At 31.9% G+C, this 19,523-nt stretch overlaps 2 protein-coding genes across 6 annotated transcripts in view; one reads left to right on the top strand and one right to left on the bottom strand.

Moving 5' to 3' along the window:
- The window catches only part of LOC126749096 (rho guanine nucleotide exchange factor 17), a 344,657-nt gene that overhangs the window by 128,241 nt on the left and 196,893 nt on the right, over window positions 1-19,523 (bottom strand). The gene's annotated exons all lie outside the window — the stretch shown is intronic.
- On the top strand, window positions 111-5,196 carry LOC126749099 (uncharacterized). Of its 2 annotated transcripts, XM_050458733.1 has the most exons (3): window positions 111-3,605; window positions 3,664-3,916; window positions 3,975-5,196. In XM_050458733.1, the coding sequence occupies exon 1, from the start codon at window positions 2,322-2,324 to the stop codon at window positions 3,480-3,482; it is 1,161 nt and encodes a 386-aa protein (XP_050314690.1). In that variant the 5' UTR covers window positions 111-2,321; the 3' UTR covers window positions 3,483-3,605; window positions 3,664-3,916; window positions 3,975-5,196. The 2 variants fall into 2 exon arrangements, with proteins under 2 accessions (XP_050314690.1, XP_050314689.1); XM_050458732.1 differs by having other exon boundaries at window positions 111-3,916.

Below are 19,523 nucleotides of genomic sequence, written 5' to 3'. Positions count from 1 at the left end.
CATTGAAAGATTGCAAAAATTAATAGTTTTCGAAATATTGGCAACTTCATATCAACCTATTCGAAAAATGCTTACGTTTAAATAAATAAATAAATAAATAATGGCTTTATTTGTACTTTTCAAGAGTGTACATAGGCGAAGTCTAGCCAAACGCTAATCTACTTAACCTATTTAAAAAATGTAAGCAAAATTATTTTAGATAGCACAACAGAAAGAAAATAATTAACATTTATAATGGTAACACTAATAGTAATATAAAAATAAACAGATATACATCCATTGGTCCATAAAAATCAAAAATTATAAAATAAGAAATACCTACTGACAATTTAGCTATTCTGTTTTGTTAAAAAATGCAGCTTTAGTTTTTTCTTGAAACCCGCTACTGACATTTTTTTTATAGGATTCGGAACAAGGTCATTGTAAATTGCCACAGCATTATACAGAAAACTACGACGAAAGAAGGCTGTTTGATATCTAGGAATTGACAACTTATTTATAAATCTTAGATTTGCTTCATGTAAATTTTTCCGAAAAGTAAGTTTTTTGCGGAGGTAGGGAGAAGTAGAAGACGTTAGCAGTCTATGCACAAAAACCGCCAATTGCAAAGAGAATAGATTTTCCACGCGCAGCCAACCAAGTTCACATAGCCTTACAGAGACTATCATACTTTCTCAGTCCATAAATAAATCTGCAGCATTGATTTTGCAGCTTCTGCAAATGGTACGCAGTGATTTTGTCTAAAAATGGAAAATAAACAATATTGCAGTAATTCATAATAGGTAGTACTAAAGACTCACACAGTTTTTTTTCTTACTTTAAAATTAATTATATCTCTGTTTGCATACAATGGCTTTAAAGAATAGTATGACTTCTTAATGATATTAAAAACATGTAACTTAAAGCGCAATTCATCATCCAAAAGCAATCCAAGATTTTTTGCACATTTAAGCATACTTAGCTGATTACTTCCCTCAAAAAGCTTTAAACCGTCCAATGCAAATCTTTTTTTGTTCTCAGAGGTAAAGCACATAACACAACACTTTGAAGGATTGAGTTTTAAATTATTTTGAGAGGAAAAGAAGGAAATTCTAGAAAGATCGTCGTTTATTTTATTTGATGCCTCTAATACAGATTCAGCTTTAAAAGAGTGATAAATTTGCAAACCATCTGCGAACCCCTGGATCTCGCAGTATTTTACAACTTTAAACAAATTAAAAACATACATCAGAAATAAGAGAGGTCCCAAAACAGATCCCTGAGGTACTCCAGATGTAATATATTTGGTATTTGAAAAAGTCTGATCTTCGAAGACCATCATTTGCCTTCTGTTGGATAAGTAGGATCTAAAAAACATTTGAGAAACATTTTCAAAGCCATAATAAGCCAATTTTGCTAAAAGGAAATGATAATCCAAGGTGTCAAAAGCTTTGGAAAAGTCAAGCATTATAAGTGCTGTGGAGTCACCTTTATCCATTGCAGAAATTATCTCTTGGGTAACGTTTAGTAAGACAGATGTCTTGCTATGTTGTTTTCTAAACGCAGATTGTTTATGCGGAATAATATTATTTGAGCTAAGTCATAAATTTGCGGCTGTATAAACTTTTCCAAAACTTTAGCGATGACCGGGATTGATCTAAGGTCGCAGAAATTAGTCGGATTATTAACTTTAGCCAAAGGTGTTAAGAGAGAAGTTTTCCACATACCAGGGAAATACCCAGTTTCTAGGCAACAGTTTATAATATGCGTAATATGTGAAGATAGCTTTGGAATATAGTGTTGCAACATTGACGCTGATATTGAATCACAACCGTGTGCATTTGATTTTAGGTTTAAGACTATTTTAGAAATTTCCTCAACTTTGGCTAATCGAAATAAAAAATTTAGATCATGCTTAAACTGCTTATTCTAAAAATTAGCAACTTCTTCCGGGCAACTACCTAACGGGCTATGAATCGGGCTGCCATTCCTCCTGATTTAGGTGGGAGTCTCCCGATTTCTTGTCAACCCTCCCGCCTTTTATTTTAAATTATAAATCTCCCGCAACCTCCCGCTTTCATAAAATTTTACGCCATTTAAATCGATACGTTAAATATATCGATACGTCTCTCACATTTCTCCATTTCTAAAAGATCGCCCCCTTGCGTAGACAGTTGAAAATACTTATGACATTAATATTGACATTATAAAAACCGGTGATTCCCATAGATGATCGTAGCAGCAGCGAGCTCGGTATAAGTTCTCATTAGTTTTTCGTTCGCCAGAAGTGAGAAAGTTAAGTGAGTTTTTTGAATTTCTTTACGAGATAGACTTTGCAAAATATGACTTTAAGCTCAAGTAGTAGTGAATCGGAAATAGACTGGCTTGGCCTTGATCAAAATGAAGAGATAGGGGACGGGGTAGAAGATTACGGCAATATATCCGATACCGAATCGCTGCCGGGAACAAGTAAAACATCGCAACAAATACGGAAGCATAAGCATACGATCGAGGAAAGCAAAAACACACATCAAGGAGTGAAAAAGAAAAAGTGGGATGTCAAATTTAACAAAGTTTGGAAAGAAAAATATGATTGGATTTTTGAAGGTAATTTAAATACTGAGGCACAATGTCGAGCGTGTCGTTGTCAATTTTCCATTAAACACGGCGGGGAAAACGACATTGTTAAACACTTGAGGACAGAAAAACACACTCAAAATGTTAATGCAACATCAAAAACTAAATCAGTAAATCGGTATTTTTCATCTATGGCTGACAAGGATTCTATAGCATTGGCTGAATGTGCTTTTGTTTTTCATGCGATAAAATATGCTCAAAGGTATGCCTCGGCAGATTGTGCTGGAAAACTATTTCCCCTGATATTCAAGGATTCCAAAACAGCTGAGAAATATTCATGCGGAAGAACAAAGGCGACTAAAATAGTCACCAAAATCTTAGGTCCGGAAAGTAAAAATATTATTAAGAAGGATTTAGCGAATGACAATCCTTTTTCCCTTGCAACAGATGCCTCAAATAAGGGAAATATCAAGACATTCCCATTGATTGTTAAGTATTTCCAAACCGAAAAAGGCGTTAGCACAAAGCTTTTAAAATTTTATTCAAATTCATCAGAAAAGTCAGTGGATATTGCTAAATGCCTAATTGATGGTCTTGATGAGGCAGGATTATCAATTAAAAATGTCACTGCTTACTGCGCTGATAATGCGTCGGTTAATTTTGGAAAAAAACAGAGTGTTATGACAGAGCTACACAAACATAATAAAAATATTTTACCCTTTGACTGTGTATGCCATATTATTCACAATGCTGGCAAGTATGGACAAAATGTTATAAGGTACGATATTGAAACTATTGTAATCAAATGTTACAATGAATTTAGCAGCAGCTCAAAAAAATTACAGAGCTTAAAGATTTGTATGTCTTTTGTGAACAAGAATGGTCAGAGCTATTACGTCCTGTTCCTACACGTTGGCTCTCATTAATTCCGGCAGTCGAACGTTTACTAAAACATTTTGTTCCCATCAAATCATATTTTTTATCTCGAGAATCGTCACCTTTAATTCTAAGAATGTTTTTTGAAAACGAACTCGCTGAGGCTTATTTAGGTAAGTAGATGTTTTCGTTATCCTTTAATTATTTTACTTCAAACAAAAAACATTTTAGGGCTTATTTTAAACATAGGAACTGCCATGAATGCGGCAATTTCTAAATTGGAATCCGAAAGTGCCTTAGCAGTAGAATTGTTTGGAATCATGGATACTTTAAGACGATCCTTGGTGATGAAAAGGGAACAGAAGTTTTATGGCTCAATAGCCCTTTCTCTAGTACGAAAATGTGATAATTTAGATATTGTAAATATTTTTAAGAAAGAAGCTGATTCGTTAATTGGGAGAATCGTAGAATATTTAGAAAAATGGTAGGTATATTATATGATCTCAGAAACAAGTTTCTTTTAAGTTATTTGATAATTTTAGGTATGACTTTACTGACAACAACAAATGTAAATACTTGAAAGCAATGGATTTGAGGACTAATCCAAGATTGGAGGATTTTATGAAAATTTCAGAAGAATTTAGTATTGACATAGATGTTGATTTATTGTTTGAAGAATTTGTGAACCTTTCATCTTTTTTAGAAAATCTTCCCGAAAAATTTTCAGATTTTAAAATTGACCAACAATGGGTTTATTATTTTAAAACAAATAAGTCTCCGAATTATTCTAAAATATGTTCTTGTGTTTTTTCTCTTCCCCACTCTAATGCCATGTGTGAAAGATTTTTTAGTTTAATGTTTATAGCGTGGAGAAAAGAAAGAAATTCTCTTTCTATAGAAACCTTAGAGTCAGAATTAATGATTAAGCATAACTTTACCGAAACTTGCCAAGAATTTGTAAAATTTTTAGAAAAAGATGGGAAAAACATTATTGGTAAAGTAGGGACCAGCTTAAAATATTTTTAATTTAAGGATTTATTCGAGTTATTTTAAGGCGTAACTCTGGCATAATAATTGCCAAAAACGAGGCAAAATAATATATGTTTTTTTTTGCGTTAGGTATGTTTAATTTTTTTTGAAGTGTTTAATATATGTATCTTAATTATGTAATTAATAAGCTAAAGAATATATTTTTTAATGTTATGTTTAGTTTTTTTGTAGCGTTAAAATAAAATACATGTTGTTTTTGTTAACGAGGTCAAAGAATATATTTTTATTTTTTCTTTATGTTTAAAATTTTTAAAGTACACACATATGTTTATAATACCAGCTCTAAAACTAATTCATGGCTCCGAAAAAAAAATTGCCTGCGGCATGACTCGAAACTCGAACATGCCATGCTCCCGATTTCTACTTTTAAAAATATGGCAGCCCTAGCTATGAATTGAAGCAAAATAGTCATTAATTTTATTTGGACTCGGAGATTTAAAGGAATAGAACGATAAGAGACATTTTTTAGACTTAGATTATTAGTAGCTCTCCATAACTGTTTACTATCTTTGATGTTCTGATGAAATTGCAGATAATTTCTTTTTTCTCGCCTAATCATTCCCACCACAAGACTACGCATCTGTCTATAATATGCCCAATCTGTCAAATTTTTACACTTTTTAAAACTTGACAATGCCTTATTTTATTCTTATAAAAAGCTGCACATTTGCAGTTATCCACGGGGTATAAGGCTTAGAAATTTTTGACATCGTAAAGGGTGCATATCTATCAAATAATGAGCAAATATTATTAGTAAGATACTGAATTTTTTCGTTTAGATTATTGATATAGTACACATTATTCCAGACAACTTATTCAGGTCCTTATAAAAATCATCTTTATTAAAATGTTTAAAATTACGATAAAGTTTCGTTTTAATCTCCCTACTCTGTGCCTCAATCTCGATACTACAGAATATAGCTTGATGGTCACTAATTAAATCAGCGTTAAGTACTGCTTTACTTGTAATATTTGAGGGTTTATTAAAATAGATAACATCAATGAGTGTTTGTGCCATACCAGCAATACGTTTCTAGTTACTTGACCATGGCGACGAGATGTGGTTAAAACAAAGAAAAGTTAATTTTATATAAATATAACCCATTTTATTTCTTGATATTTGACAGACATAATTATGTAAAAACTTGACCCTAACGTCGAAAATATAAAACTTATATTTTTTTCATCACAAGCTTCACACCGTTCTATATACGCGATGCCCAAGATAAGTATCATAAGCGTCGAGATCACCGTACCTTGGTTTAAGATACAGCTTAGGCTGAATTAAGAAAAAGAAGTCGCACATGAATCTTTTCCAATAATCCCTGAAAGAATTCAGATTCCATATTTGAATATAAATACTATTGTTGGGAAATAACTTAACAACGCCTTTTTGAGTTCTGAAGATGTATTTATTCTTATTAGGTTTATGTTTACAATCATTGATCCCTAAGGGGTTCCCAGAGGTCATAAATCAATCAATTTCAATTGGTATAGTTTTCAACTGCAAACTTACTTGAAGCAGCAAAAAATATATTTCTCAGACGATTCCGTAGTGGTCACGGGCGTACCGAAATATATTTAAACTCAACTTAAATTTAATAAATATAATATTAATTAAATAATCTTATGATTAAATATGTTTTCAGTATTAAAATAATATATCCGACAAGTTTAGTAATGCATTCATTCAGAAGAAATTAAATAATGACGCGCTGGGAAACATACTTAAATCGTCGATTTTGTATTTTTCAAAATGTTTTTATGCAACAATTTTTATTATATTTTATAATTATATAATAATAATAATAATAATAATAATAATAATAATAATGTGTTTATTTTGTAAATCATATAAAACAATCCGATACATAAATATATAAAATAATAATTTTGTCATTGATTTACAAAAGGGAGCCAAAAACAATTAAAAGAAAGATCAAGTCTGACCTCGAAAACAAAAAAAAAGAATTCAAAAACAAATATTCAATTGAAAAATATTATATACTACCACTGTTGCCCGCAGAAAACTAAGCAAAACGTACACAAAGAAATACATACAGTGTGGTGACTTTAACTGGAATAATTTCAGTTAAAACTAATCAAATTTTATTTTGCAAAATTCCTGAGACCCGTCGATTTTTGTTTATTTTTTTTCACATTTCAATATAGTTTTTGTATTTTTTCACCTACAGGGGGTGTCCAAATTAACCCAAACTTTTTTTTTTCAAATGGAAAGCCACTTTTTTTAAACTCTCATTGAAAAGAGCCCTTTTTCCTGATTAAATTGCCCTATTTACTTTTGTGATTATTTTTTTTTTGAAACAATTTATTTAACCACAATAATACAATGTATAACGAGTTTTAACAATTTCTCCAATCAGTGTTTGAAAACACTGGCCCCGAGAATAACAAAACAGTAATTAATTATCTATAGTAAACAAATGTTGCAATGTTGCTTATAATTTTTTATACATAAATTAATTAACATTTTTTAAATCTTTTAATTTTTTAACAAAAAATCTATAGTTATTTATATCTTTTATACAATGAGGTAAACTATTAAATGTTTTAATTGCATCTGTAATTGGATTTCTTAAACCTATGTTAGTTCTTGTAGAAACTTGATAAACATTATTTAGTGATCTTGTTTGATGATTATGTACATTATGGTAAAACATAATATTTATGTTACTTTTTTGTCTGTTGTTTATAATTTTATATACAAGTTTACATTGTTCTATCTCCAATATCACTTTTAATTTGTTTAAACTTAAATTTGAATAAATTGTATTAGAACTTGTAAGCCAATCAAAATTAAACAAAATTTTCAAAATTTTATTTTGCAAAATTTGAGCCTTATTAAAATTAACTTCACCGCACATACCCCATACTGGCAAGAGGTACCTAAAATGTGTGAGAAAGAAGGCATTATAAATTTGAAATTTACTTTTTTCAGACAAATAATCTCTACTCCTATATAAGGCAGATAGCATTGGAACTGTTTTATCAAAAATTTTGTTTAAGTGTAGTGACCAATTTAAAATTTTTATCTATTTGCAAACCTAAATATTTAATATTCGACACTTTTTCTAATACTACAGTATTAATATTAATAAATTCTAGTTGCGATCCTATAGGTTTGAAATCTTGAGTTTAGTTGTGGGATGGGATCGAAGGAATAAAAACAACGTCACTTTATGTTCTGGCCAACGTTTCGCAATAATTTTATTGCTTCATCAGGGCCCTAAGGTAACAAAAAAGACACAATAAAAAAGGATTATTATATATAAACAATATTTAACTTTTTGGGGTTATGTTAATACCACCAAAAAAGAAAAAAAGAAAAACAAAAAAACAACAAAATCTTAGATTTGAATTAAAAAGATAGACAAAAAAAAAATAATAAAATTGCTTACATAACAGTGTGATTTTGCTTGTCATAAATTGCTTACAATGTGTGTAAACATGATTTTTTATGACAAACAAAATCACACTGTTATGTAAGCAATTTTATCATTTTTTTTTTGTGTATCTTTTTAATTCAAATCTAAGATTTTGTTGTTTTTTTGTTTTTCTTTTTTTCTTTTTTGGTGGTATTAACATAACCCCAAAAAGTTAAATATTGTTTATATATAATAATCCTTTTTTATTGTGTCTTTTTTGTTACCTTAGGGCCCTGATGAAGCAATAAAATTATTGCGAAACGTTGGCCAGAACATAAAGTGACGTTGTTTTTATTCCTTCGATCCCATCCCACAACTAAACTCAAGATTAATATTAATATTTAGATTATTGCTGACTGACTTATTTTTTTGTTTGAATATCATGTATTTGGTTTTCTCAATGTTAATTTTCAATTTATTTGAAAACAGCCATTTAAGATAACATTTTAGGTCATTATTAATAAGTTGTGTTAAAGAAGTTTCATCTGTTCCAGCATATACCAGTACAGTGTCATCTGCAAAGGTAAAATATCTTGCTTTTAGCTTGGCTAACTTGAGATTCAGTACATAAAGAATATATAAGAGAGGTCCAAGAACGGATCCCTGTGGTACCCCGTAGGTGTTAGATAACCATTCACTAATAATATTGTCAAGCTTTACGTACTGTTTTCTGTCATACAAATATGTTTTAATTAAGCTGTACAATACATTTTTAAATCCCATTTTAAATAATTTGTCTAAAAGAATGTCTATGCTTACTACATCAAAGGCTTTTTTTAGGTCTATGAAGACAGCTATAACTATTTGTTGTTTATCTAATGCCATTGAAATACAGTCTACAAAATCCACAACCGCACCAAGTGTACTACTGTTCTTTATAAAGCCATATTAATATTTATCATTCAATAGATTGCAATAGTTAATGAAAGATAACATTCTATTTTTTATTATTTTTTCAAGAATCTTGGAGAATACACTAACGACTGAAATGGGCCTGTAATTATTCATATATCTTTTATTACCTGACTTAAAAAGAGGTGTAATTTTACTTATTTTTAACTCTGATGAGAAAATCCCTTTTTGTATAGTTTTATTAATTAACCGTACTAAAACAGGTATTATGTATTCTCCAAGATTATGTATGTCCCTAACCGTAATATCGTCATATCCAGGTGCTGAGTTTATTTTTAGTTCTTTTAAAATTTCTGATATTTCCTCTTTATTAGTTAATGTTATAGAAATAGAACTATCATTGTAAACTTCATCAATAGAAAAAATCTCGTTTGATAGTTGAATCTCCGTTTCCAAATCTTTTACTATTGATTCACCGACCTGAGAAAAATATGTATTTAAATTATTTGCAATGTCAAGCTGAGAATTAATAATGTTATTTTCAATTATTAATTCATTAATTATTACTTTAGATTTTTTATTTTTTATTAAGCTGTTGATAAATGCCCATTGCTTTTTAACATTATCTCCAGCTAAATTCCATTGGGTTTGAAAATACCTATTTTTTAAAGCACGTATTTTATTATTAATTTTATTTTTTATGTTTTTAAATTCAGAGATAATAGTTAGGTTTTCGGGTTGGTTAATTTTCTTTTTGTATATTTTATCTCTTTTTTTGATAAGCTCAAGAAGTTCAATATTTATCCAGGTGTTATTTTTTCGTATTCTTAATTTTTTTGTATATTGAGATTTATTTTTACATTCATTAATTAAATTAATTAATTCTTGAAAAGTTGTTACGTTAATGCTTAATATTTTTTGTATAAATAAGTTTACAAATTTTTTATAATCTACAGATTTGACTTCATAATCTACTTTTGGTTTATAAAATTGCACAGGTGTTTTAATATCAAGCAATATAAGTTTGTGATCTGAAATTGCATTTTCTTTAACATTACTTTACAACTTAAATTACTACTATAATCGCTAAGAACATGGTCTATAAGAGATTTTGATAAACTGGTAACTCTAGTAGCGCATTCCTCATTTATCGAGTTATTAATTTTAAAATTGTTTAATGCTATTAAATCTTTGTACTCTTTGGTTACTTGCGAAACATCAAGCAAATTAATATTCATATCTCCAACAACTAAATGATTTTTAGGGTGAGTACGCATAATAGATTCTAAATATGGGAAAAAATTACCACTATTAACAGTGGGTGGTTTATATATAACACTTATTTTTAAGTTTTGTTCCCCTAAGCTAATACATATCCAGTTTATTAACTCACCCTTCCTTGATTTCTCAATTTCACGAAACTTAATAGATTTTTTCACATAAATTGACACACCACCCCCCCTACCAGCTCTGCAGGAATGAACAGCATTAAAACCATCCAACTCAAACAGAAATGTTTCACTTTCTTCTAACCATGTTTCAGCTGCCAATAGTACATCCCAATTTTCACTCACAACCAAACACTGCACAAGATCCAGTTTATTTCTTATACTTTGTAAGTTCATGTAAGCAATTTTTAGTTGTTCACGAGGCCTCGCTAGTTTTCCAACTGACTTTTATTATTGATAAGGAGAACTTTTGAACTTTCGTCTTTCCTCAAAAAGATATTACCATCGCCAATCCATAGGAACTTAAAATTTTGATCTTTCTTAAAAGCCTTAGCTGCCATGTATAAATCAAGATTAGTTTTTGTAAGTTCATGGTTGAGAAAGATTTTATTATCCGTAGTATATCCCAAATCTGAATTTTTTAGGCCAAATTTCTTTTTTGATTTTAAAATTTTTGTTTTAGTTGATTCATCTTCAAAGATGACTTTAACAGGGTTATTTTTATTCTTATCCCTGCCCAATCTATAAACAGTAAATTTGTTTACGTTTGGGACATCAAGATAATTGGCAATTTTATTTACAATTTCAGGTAAGTTCTCGTTCTCTTTGTATGGGATTCCTTGCACCAACAAATTGTTTTTAAGTTCCTTTTGTTCATTTTTATTTAACTGTTGCTTAATTTGACCAAGTTCATCCTGTAATTCCTTATTTATTTTAAGTTGATCATCATATTTAGTTAATAAAGATCTGTACTCATTTTCCATCTTTTCCAATTTTGCCTTAATATCGGCCAGAGTGTAATCCCTCTTTCCACGTAAAGCAGAACCAGGTCCATCTTTGGTGTTACATTTGCCACAGAGCCACTCGTCCTTGGATTTGCTTAATTTGACATAAGTTTTATTTGACATAGACAAGCATTCTCTATGCTTCCATATGTTGCATCTGTCACATAGTAGTGCTTGATGATCATCAAGAACATCCTTAAGACATATGTCGCAAATTTCAGTCTTGGTTTTTGGCATTTTAATACTGCTAAGATAATCCGTAAATCACGGCAACTCCGCTCGAGATTCCAAATACTACGTACCCGATATCGATGTGATCGACGTTTAAAAGCGCACGGGTCGAAGTTCACTTGGCAATAAACACCGTTTAAATTTTGGTGATTTGAAGGTAAAAAAGAAGTTCTTAGGCACTACAAAATCAGCGTTATTGTTCTATATACGCTAATGATCAGATCTATCAATAGTACAGTATTTAAATGATACTATTTGACACTAAATTTGAAAAATCTTTGTAGAACGATTTATAAACAGAACTTAACCGTTTATGGGCAACGTTGCCAACTGATTTAAAGGAGAAATACGAAAAAAAAACATTAAATTATTAAAAGTCTCGAAATATTTTGTGTTGGTAAATTTTTGGCGTGTTTGTTTATTTTATTGGTATCGAGACATTTCGATGTTTTTCCAACATTGTTAAAGTGAATTTCAACCAGTTGTTAAATAAGTTAACTTATATTGAAAAAATGCCTTATTTATCCGAATCCCACAAGATTGAAATCTTAATGATGATTGGTTATGGGGACAGAAGTCGTACTCAGCTAGAGGTTGTCCACTTATTCAGGCAGAAATATCCAGATTTGCCACCTATTAACCAAGGTACGGTTAGTAAAATGGAAAGCAGATTTCGAGAAGTTGGGCACGTGAGCGAAGTTTCAAGATCAAAGGTCTCGTGTTCAAAGGTCTTCTAAAATCGATGTAAACACCCAATTAAATGTATTGTTAGCGATGGAAGAAAATCCGGTAACTACAGCCAGAAAAGTAGCTCGCGAAAACTCTATTCATCATAAATCTGTGCTAAAAATTTTAAAAAGTGCAAACAAACGACCTTATAAAATGCAACCCGTTCAAGAGTTATTGGATGACGATCCAGATCGCAGAGTTCAGTTCTGTGAATTAATGATGAACGCCATTGACGAAAATCGCATATCTTCGGAGTGGATCCTTTTTTCTTATGAGGCTACATTCACCCTAAATGGCCATGTTAATAAGCAGAACTGTCGCTACTGGTCTGACGAGAACCCACACTGGGTAAGGGAAACTAATACACAATATCCCCAGAAAACTAATGTTTGGGCTGGCATAATTGGCAGGCAAGTTATAGGGTCCATATTCTTCAATGATACTTTAACTGGGGAAAGATATCTAGAATTTCTTGAACATGAACTAGTTCCAGTCTTATATCCGAGTCAGTTCGATCCAGATTTGTATGATGAAAGAATCTGGATGCAACAAGATGGTGCTCCCCCACATTATGCCCGTAATGTACGCCAGTATTTAGATGACAATTTTCCAACAGATGGATTGGTAAAAGGGGTGCAATCGAGTGGCCGGCACGTTCTCCCGATCTCACCCCACTTGATTTTTTTCTGTGGGGACATTTGAAAAGTGAAATTTATATGAGCAAACCAGGAAACCTAGACGAACTCAAAAAACGTATTAGGCAAGAAATCCGACAAATATCTCCAGTGTTAGAAAATATCAGAAACGAATTTTATTATCGTCTTGGGCTTTGCCAACAAGTAAATGGTGCTCATTTTGAGCATCTTATACATTAAACGCAACTTTTAATAATTTAATGTTTTTTTTTTCGTATTTGTCCTATAGATAATCACAAAAGTAAATAGGGCAATTTAATTAAGAAAAAGGGCTCTTTTCAATGAGAGTTAAAAAAAACTGGCTTTCCATTTGAAAAAAAAAAGTTGGGGTTAATTTGGACCCTGCCTGTAGGTGGAAAAATACAAAAACTATCTTAAAATGTGAAAAAAATAAACAAAAATCGACGGCTCTCAGGAATTTTTGCGAGATAAATTTTGATTAGTTTTACCTGAATTTATTCCGGTTAAAGTCACCACACTGTATATACATACATATACAGGGTCTTCGTTTGAAAACTTCCCACCAAGGATTTATCGAAAACCACTGTTTAAAAAAAAAAACGCCGAAATACGTCAAAAGGTTTATCAAAGGGAACAACTTTCTAACCTAAAATTGCTTCACCCCCTTTCACCCATTGCCCCCCAGGGTCACCCCCTTAAAATACATTAATTTTTTGAGGGTATTCCCTTCTAGAAATGCATGAGGATTTTCATTGCTCCAATATCTACAGTTACGCTTATTAACAAATCCATTTATATAAAATGTGCATTCATCGCTGAAGCAGATATTCTTTACATGAATAGTATAATCATTAATTGCTTCAGTCATTTTTTCACAAAACTCAACTCGCCTATCGAAATCGTCTTCGGTCTCTTGCAATATTTTTATTTTGAATGGATGAAATTTATGAAGTTTGGTAACTGTGTGAACAGAGCCTAATGAAATACCAGTGGCAGCAACAATTTTGCGTAATGAAGTATTAGGATTTATTCCAAAATGACCCAAAACTTCAACTTGAGCGGCTTCATCCAAAATTCGCCGATGATCACGTTTTTTATTTGCAACAGATCCAGCTTACGTACATCATGTTTACGTACTAAACATACTGTTAAAATGGTGAAAGTCAATCAGAGAGAAGGAGTAGTTTAAAAAACATCTTTATTCGTCGATTATTATTAGTGTAAGTGATTTATAGATATATTCGACCAAATAAAAACATTTGTGACATGATTACGAGCATCAGTGAAATATTATAAAAAAATAGCGATGGAGCTGCTTTTGGAATTTGGAATTGCCATTGTGAATGCTTATATACTTCACTAGCAAATAACTAATAAGTAAATGCCAAATCACATCCCTAAGAAATCCTTGTTCATGTCAAAATTCCGTTACCAGATCGGCCATCCGATCGCCGCGAGAGCGGCTAGATGTGGGCCACTATTTGGAAGAGGTGCTAACTTCTGCGAGAAGATTTTCCAGTTGTTAAAAATTCTAAAGAATACGACAGAAAATTGGCACAGGCGGCAACAAAAATTTCACAAAAACAAATGTTTACAGCACGATAAATTTTATTAAAACATCCACAGCCTCTACTAATCAGCTGTGTACAACGCTTTTGTTTTCTTGTTTATTCTATATGATACGTATCTTCGAAATTTTTAAATAAATAATATCTTTATTTAGCAAAAGCTACATTCAATAAAAACATAAATGAAATATAAAGTAAAAGTTGGCCATAACTGTATCAGGACACTCCGGTTTGTCCATGGATGGTCTCGGTAACCCAGAAACAGCATCCCGGTTCCAGAAATATCCTGTCAGAGGTAGACCATAAATTAAAACTAGTCTTAACCTAAACATTGTTTCCTTGCCCCACTTATTAAAACCACAGTTAATTGTTGTTTGCCTTATAATAATAAAAATAATGTCGACTCAGGTTGATCGAGTCGGTTCGGTTGCAAGCAGCCGATGACACACATTTGGAACTTGGTTGACCTTGCTGACCAGACACATTAGTCCCCCCGTGTAACACTTAGAAATGCTTCGGTAGTTCCAAGAAGCTGTAACCAGTATCCCAGTTGGCCCAAAAATACCCAGTCAACAGATAAACCCACAATCAAGATGATAATTGGAGCAGAAGCAATGTATACTATAGTAAAACTTAATAAACTACATAATTAAAATAACAAACACAATATTACTTATTCATGACAAATCTTCTCAAGAGCCCTCTGAATTGATTCAAAGTGATACAATTTTTGATGTTAGCAGGCAAGTTGTTAAATATTAAAATTTTTAAACGCATTATTTATAAAAATAATGCGTAATATTTTTTATTTTTTTGTCTTTGAGACCCTCTCTAGGAGAATATATTATTTTGTTTATTTTTTCAGATATTTCTTGAACAAAAGCCCATTTTTATATTTTTAAAAATAAATCCTTTTATGTAAACCTCTTATGTTTATGATTTATTTGATAAAATAAATAAAAGTTATTCCTACTAAAAAATCTTATAGTTTTCTTTCATCATATATTTTTTCTCAACCTAGAATTTCAATTACTTCGGCTAACAATGCGATCTGTATCAATAAAGTTGGGTCGGCTGGGGTTGAAGGTAAATAAGTGAAAACGAGTTTGCTATTGCATTATTTTGCTTCTCCTTCCCTATTATAAAAATTGTTTTCAGCGATTTTTTAGATTTTTTTTGATTCCTCAAACAGAAGTGTGTAAATTGTCTCTAGCTAAACAAAATAACATAAAATTAGTTGATATTATCGAAACTAACCAATAAAACAAGGATTTTGCCTTCAATAAATTTATAGCCATGAAAGTTGATTTATTCATTAAGGTTAAAAAAAGTATCCAATGCTTGAAATTTGATATTTCTACCAGGTTTAAGTTATCGCTTATTTGAGTCCTCGTATTTTGGTCTCACCGAATAAACACAGTAAAAGTGACACATTAGACGATGTAAGTTAGCTTGTTTTTCCTACAAAAGATATTAGGTCATGATATTAAATGTAATTTTTTATATAATTTATTGAGTTTACTCTTAGAATATTGAAAGACTAGAATCAGTAAACAACAACTTTGTTTGAGTTCAACATGTGCCCAGAGGCAAGGGGAAATTTACAAAAATATTCACCGATTTTCTGTTGTCAAGTTTACATGCATTTTCAAAAGAAATTTTTAGCTATACAGGGTGATTCATTAAGAATCGGCAATCTCTGAACTGGAGATGCTACACCCCAAAATATGGCGATTGAGCTTAACATGTCTTATACAAATGTTGCAGGTTGACGAGATACAGGGTATTTAAAATTGGAATTTTAATTTGAAATTTCTTAATAATTTTGTGATTTTAAGCAGTATCGTCTTGACAATTGGCGACTTTATGTGTTTTGACATAAAAATTAAGAATTTTGTGGTAAATTTAGCATTATTTATACAGGACATTAGTTACACCGTGTTACTTAGGTAAATTACAACATATATTTTTTGTCTAATCAGTTATGGCTAAAACGACTAGAAATTTCAAAAGGCAGTACAATTTTGAGTAAAAAAGGTACTCTTGTTTATTTCTTGTAACTCTATCAGTTTTTAAGTTATTTACATTTTAAACACTCAGCGTAAAAAAATCATAAGTCACCGTTATTACATTGAGTTTTTTTCAAGTAGCCTTGTGTCAGCACTTATTAGTTTTTCATGTAAAGAAATTATATGACAATTTTGCTGTTACTAAGTAAGAGTGTATTATTTGTAGTAAAAATTCTAAAATAAGCAAATGCCACGTCATAATGGATATTCCAACAGTAAAATGCGTGATATGATTTGCGTTTTTGCTCAGTCAAATTATAGTGGACTTGGTGCAGCCAGAAGGTATTTACAATTATAACCAAATCGAAGAAAACCCAATCACAAACCGTTCAGACGTATTTATACCCGCTTAGGCAAAACAGGGTGTTTTCGTCCTAAAACCTTAAATGGTGCTGCAAAAAATATCAACGTCGATGATGAAGAAGAGGTTTTAGCTCGTATTTCGGAAAGTCCAGATATCAGTACTCGTCGGTTAAGTACGGCAACAGGAATAAAGATAGATACAGTAAGTAGTGAGTTAGTAAGCAAATGATAACACTACATATAGTTCATTTAATGCGAGGCATGTAATTCTTTTTTTATTCCTCATAAACTGGGTAGTGTCAGGCCTGATAGAAGAAAGTTGAATTCTCATGTCTGGTTCGGCATCCAGTCTATTGCGGTATTTTGTTTTTGTAGCTGTATATGCTGAAAATCCCGTTTCACACAAATACGTTGTTGGGATCGGCAGAAGAACATTCAAAGCTTCTGTAGCAAGTTGTGGATATTCATCACGAACCCTGCACCAAAAATCATTTAGCGAAATTGTTTTGAACAATGATTCCATGCTTGTATATATAGCTTGAAATGATTCATAGATCTGATTTGACATATTTTCAGGCTTCTGCAATTTAGATGAAAAAGGGTTTTGAATCCATGAGTTTATTTTCAGTTTTGTATTCTGTTCTTCACGAAAGTAAGATTCAAAAGTCTAAAAATGCTAGTCTAAATAACCAGCTTTTATCGGACAAACGGTCTTTTAAATTAAAAGGAACTTTTCTTAGAGATAAGTTTCTAATTCTGCTGTTAGTTCAAAAAGCCTTGTCAAAGTTTTACCCCGAAACAACCATCTTACTTCAGTATAGAGCAATAGTTTTATGATCGCTACCATAATCTTCGCATAATATTGAGAACAATCGGGATTGTAGTGGACGTGACTTGACAAAATTAATTATTTTTACTGACTCATCAAGAACCAATTTTAGATTTGGTGGCATTTTTTTAACCGCGAGTGATTGTCTATTTAGAATGCAGTGGCTGGAACTACAATTTGGCGTTTCCATTTTTATTCGTGATATTGCTCCTGCTGTTCTATTGTCATTGCCTTGGCTCCATCGGCACAAATATCAATGCAATCATTCCAATCGAGTCGGTTTTCTTCAAAAAAGATGTTAATCGTGTTAAAAATGTCTTCTCCGGTTGTGTTAGTAGGCAGCGATGAGCACATAAGCAAGTCTTCTTCGAGTGAATGTTTGTATGGATATCGCACAATTACTAGCAACATGGCCAGTCCAGCAACATCAGTCGATTCATCCATTTGCAAGACGAATTTGTTATTTTGAAATCGTGAAACCATCGAATCATCTCGAATTCCTCAGAAACTTCGGAGAGCCAGACGACTTTTTCCGAAGTACGCGTCGACGCACGAGCACGAGAAACAGCGCGACGAACCGAGGTCATTCGATTACTTATAGTCCGGGGGCGAATGGTGGCGTACGAGTAACGCTTTAACATTTCGATGTAATAGGTCGGGCATTTACTTAATAATAAAGAAAGAAATAAAATGTGCTATATTACGTAAGAATAATCTTGTGTACAAGCATCCTACAAGCTAAAAAAACAAAACAAAAATACAATTTCAAAAATTTACAAAACAATGAACAATATTAAACACAAGAGACAAAACTTTTTGAACATACTTGAATTAAAGATAACTAAATAAAACAAACAATTACGAAATAAAGGTAAACTTGTTGAAAAAACCAGAGAAGAAAAAAGGAAAAAAAAAATTTCCAACATGTCCAAGGTTAAAACCTATCATTAAAAAAGTCATCCAGATTATAACATGCCTTAGCCAATAAAAGCGTCTTTAATTCTCTTTTAAATTTCTTAACATCCGATATATGTCTAACACATACAGGAACATGATTGTACATTTTTTTACTTATGTAAATTAATGAGTTTTTGGTAAGGGAAGACGTAAGAATAGGTAGGGGAACATCATTTAGACGACGAGTCAAATGTCCAGTGTCAGAGGGTAGTTTGGAAATTTTGTGAATAAGACCAGCTGTTTCTAAGATAAAGAGTGAAAAAAGAGTTAGGATTTTTTCAGAAATGAAGAGGGGTTTGCAAGAATCTCTTAACTTAGCAGAACACAGGTATCTAACTGCTTTTTTTTGAATAACAAAGACAATGTTAAGTAGCTCCTTATTGGTTAAACCCCAAAAAGGCAAGCCATACCGAATATGAGATTCAATAAGTGAAAAGTACACTGAACGTGCAACCACCCCTCCCAGCTCTTGTTTTGCCATTCTTACTGCAAAATGCCCAGAAGATAATTTCCCAGCTAAATGTAAAATATGATCTTCAAACCGAAGGCGACCATCAATGGTAATTCCTAGAAACTTGCAGCACTCTTTATTCTGCAAGAGGGAATTTTCGTTAAACATCAGACCCTGAACATCGCACTTAAACCCCATAATAGACGTCTTTCTTACATTAAACACGAGCCTGTTGGAAGCACACCACCCTGATAAAATCTGAAGGTCTTCAAGGATACAAGTCTTAATATAATCAGAATTTTTATGGCTCCATAGTATGGTGGTATCATCAGCAAACTGAACCATCTTGCCCTGCAGTTTCAATGAACTCAAGTCATCCACCTACAGTAAAAATAACAGTGGTCCCAACACTGAACCCTGGGGAACGCCGCATTTTAGGGATCTAGAAGCAGATAAACGCCCAGACACTGTAACCTTCTGAGTACGATTTGATAGATAGGACTCAAGCCATCGCAACGCTACGCCCCTAAAACCATATTTATCGAGCTTAGATAACAGTATTCCATGACCCACACAGTCGAATGCTTTGGATAGATCACAAAACACTGCCGCCGATGACTCTCCAGAATTCAAGGACACATAGACGCTCTCCAAAAAGCTAAAAACAGCATCATGGGTCCCTTTACCGGCTTGAAATCCAAACTGATTTGCAGACAA

The sequence above is a fragment of the Anthonomus grandis genome, chromosome 22, assembly GCF_022605725.1.
Source record: "Anthonomus grandis grandis chromosome 22, icAntGran1.3, whole genome shotgun sequence".
In the NCBI taxonomy this organism is placed as follows: domain Eukaryota; kingdom Metazoa; phylum Arthropoda; class Insecta; order Coleoptera; family Curculionidae; genus Anthonomus; species Anthonomus grandis.
This window is presented reverse-complemented; position numbering and strand designations above follow the sequence as displayed.

Excerpts from the sequence above, each read along its gene's own strand:
- LOC126749099 (XM_050458733.1), top strand. The coding sequence starts at position 2,322 with ATGACTTTAAGCTCAAGTAGTAGTGAATCGGAAATAGACTGGCTTGGC.